Genomic DNA, 2,780 nt, shown 5'->3' on the forward strand with positions numbered 1-2,780 from the left:
TAATGTCAAGAACACATGCTCTAATTGAACAAATTAACTTAAAAGTGACATAAATCCGTCTATACATTGAACACACTATAGGCCAACTCTCACTAAGGTTTCATCAAAGAAACGTCTGACCTAACCGTGGCTGCGATTCGAGGGATCGCGATTATCAGGAATCATCAACCAAATCGGTTCCCATGCCCAATTCCTTTTTTTTAGGCTTTTAACAGATGATCATCCAATTGGGTGTTCTGTCTTTTTTTTTTCTTTTTTTTTTCTTCCGTTACAACCATTTGAACTTGCAGCTTGTCAAAATAGCATCCCTTCGTCATCAACAGACAATTAACAGTCTACATGATCGCCTGCTAATTGTTTTTCTCTGCCTATAAAATGGGTTGTTCTCAAAATGCAGAACAAAGCAACCCACCATCTCCCAATCTCCAGCAAACTCCACCACCTACCAACAACAGTAGCACCATGGCCATGCCACCACAGTCGCATTGCCTCTCTTCCGTCCTCCCCATCCTTCTCCTCGCCATCCATCTCCTCCCCTTCTGCTCCTCCACCTCCTCTATCAGGGTCGACGTCTTCGTCAATCTTGTCCAAGTCGATGCCCACCTGAACTTAACCTACCACGAGCGACTACACCGGGTGATGAACCGAAGCCATCAACGGGCCATGAACTTGCACCACCGTGGCCGGAGAGGGCGGCGCCACCGCACAGCCCCACGACCACTGGACCATAATTCGTCAAGCATCGAGACCCCGCTGCAAGCTGGGCACGGCGAGTTTCTAATGAAGCTCGCAATAGGAAATCCCCCAACTTCCTTCATGGCCATCGTCGATACAGCAAGCGATCTAATTTGGACTCCGTGCAGCCCTTGCACCCTTTGCCCCGACCAGCCCTCGACGGTTTTCGATCCTCAGGGCTCGGCTTCCTACTCAAAGTTGTCATGCTCGAGCCCATCTTGCAGCGCCCTGCCCCACGTTTGCGACCCTTTAAGCAACGACTGCCAGTATATCTACAGGTATGGGGATCAGTCGACCACCAGCGGGTACCTAAGCTCGGAAACCTTCACCTTGGGCTCCGCCTCGTTCGAGAACGTGGGGTTCGGCTGTGGCACCATGAACTGGGGCTTCCATGAGGGCGCCGGCTTGGTTGGTCTGAATCGTGGCCGGCTGTCGCTGATCTCTCAGCTCGGCGCCTCGGTCGGCTACCAGTTCTCCTACTGTTTGAGTGGGCTGGAGGGCGGGAGCTCTAGTTCGAGTCGCCTGGCCTTCGGACCCAACTCGTCCTTGCCGAGCTCATCTGTGGGTGCCATCAAGTTGCCGTTGTTGATCAACTCCAGAAATCCGGATTTCTACTTTGTGGATTTGGAGGGCATTAGCGTCGGAGGAAGGCGTCTGCCCATCGAAGCTTCAGCATTCCAGTTCAAGCAGGGGGGAACTGGTGGTGTCGTTGTGGACTCGGGCTCCGCCCTTATGTATCTTGTTGCAGAGGCATACAGGTATAGCACCATTCCCTTTACCGGAATTCATCTTATTATCATGCATATCCTAAATAGTTCCCATTTCTAAATGATTTTTCACTAAATTAATCAAATCAAATGAGAGGGAGATGTTCTTGTGATTAATTACAGAGAAGTGAAGCAAACATTCATCACAGCGATCAGCCTGCCAGTTGCAGCTGGCCCAACCGCTGCAGGTTCCGGCCTCTGCTTCCAAGGCTTCGTCGACCCTTCGTCCATCCCCACTCTCACGCTTCATTTCAGTAGCGGTGATTTCTGTGCGCCGCGGGAGAACTATTTCATCGTTGATGAGGACAGTCGATTGTCTTGCCTAGCAATCAACGAGACGCCGATGGGAATGTCCATCATCGGAGCCTTCATGCAGCAGAACGTCCACATTCATTACGACCTTGGAAACAACCTCATCACTTTCACGCCTGCACAATGTGATCAATTGTAGAACCATTTTCTTCTTTGTTTCTTGTTTTGTTCCTTGTTTCTTGTTTCTGTTAGCGGAAGGAGATCAATAAAGAGATTCACAAATTTCTGTTGCTTTCTTGCGATTGTGATATGGTGGTGGCAACTGGCAACTATCTTTCAGTTTAATTCCCTTGTGCTTCCTTTTTCTATTACGACGAAAAGTCAGTAGCGAAAATTCTGGGCCTGGATAAGCATTCGATACTAATTCTTGATATTATGCAAATCTAGTAAGGGTCAAAGTGTGTGAAGCACTTGTGTCTGAAGAACAATGAAGAACAAAGGAACAGAGGAGCAAGTGAGAATTCCACATTTGAATGCATGGAGGCCCCAATCTCATACTACAACAAAAGAAAAAAGCGAAGGAACTTGTTCACGTGAATATGACAATATAGGAATTGCATGTGGTCTCGTCACTCATTAGTTAAAAGAAGAAGTGAAAAATGGAAGAGCGGACCTAACCTAATTTGTTGTCGAGGCCACTAGACAACGTTTTTCAATTTATAGCTTGGTGCTTGTAACTGTAGCACCGGTTTCTGCTAAATAGAGCCCGTCTTCAAGCGGATTACTCGGCACATTTTTTGTAGAAATAAAGTTTTGGGTAACAAAATTGAAGAATAGATAATTGGGCACCCTATGTAAGTTGAAACATAGCAGAAGTGCTACCTTGATAAGCCAAAATCAAGCCTAGTACTCTAAGAGGATGGGGGAAGGATGGAGGCTTCGGTCTTTTAAGTAGACAGTAAGACAAAATACTCTTCTTACTTACCAAACAAGCATTCTCGTCGACTCGACTGTTAAGTTCATGAA

The 2,780-nt window shown here is 47.2% G+C and overlaps 1 protein-coding gene across 1 annotated transcript; it reads left to right on the plus strand.

Annotated features, from left to right (window-relative positions):
* Positions 1–375: 375 nt before the first annotated feature.
* LOC116264354 (aspartic proteinase nepenthesin-1-like) lies at positions 376–1,953 on the plus strand. Its single transcript, XM_031644498.1, has 2 exons — positions 376–1,493; positions 1,626–1,953. Exons 1-2 carry the CDS (start codon positions 376–378, stop codon positions 1,951–1,953), a joined length of 1,446 nt encoding a protein of 481 aa, XP_031500358.1.
* The last annotated feature ends 827 nt before the right edge of the window (positions 1,954–2,780 follow it).

This window comes from Nymphaea colorata, chromosome 11, assembly GCF_008831285.2.
Source record: "Nymphaea colorata isolate Beijing-Zhang1983 chromosome 11, ASM883128v2, whole genome shotgun sequence".
Taxonomy (NCBI): domain Eukaryota; kingdom Viridiplantae; phylum Streptophyta; class Magnoliopsida; order Nymphaeales; family Nymphaeaceae; genus Nymphaea; species Nymphaea colorata.

Bases quoted from the DNA above. Each gene is read 5' to 3' on its own strand.
- LOC116264354 (XM_031644498.1), top strand. From the start codon at position 376: ATGGGTTGTTCTCAAAATGCAGAACAAAGCAACCCACCATCTCCCAAT. The intron at 1,494-1,625 runs GTATAGCACCAT...GATTAATTACAG, and splicing joins CTTGTTGCAGAGGCATACAG to AGAAGTGAAGCAAACATTCA.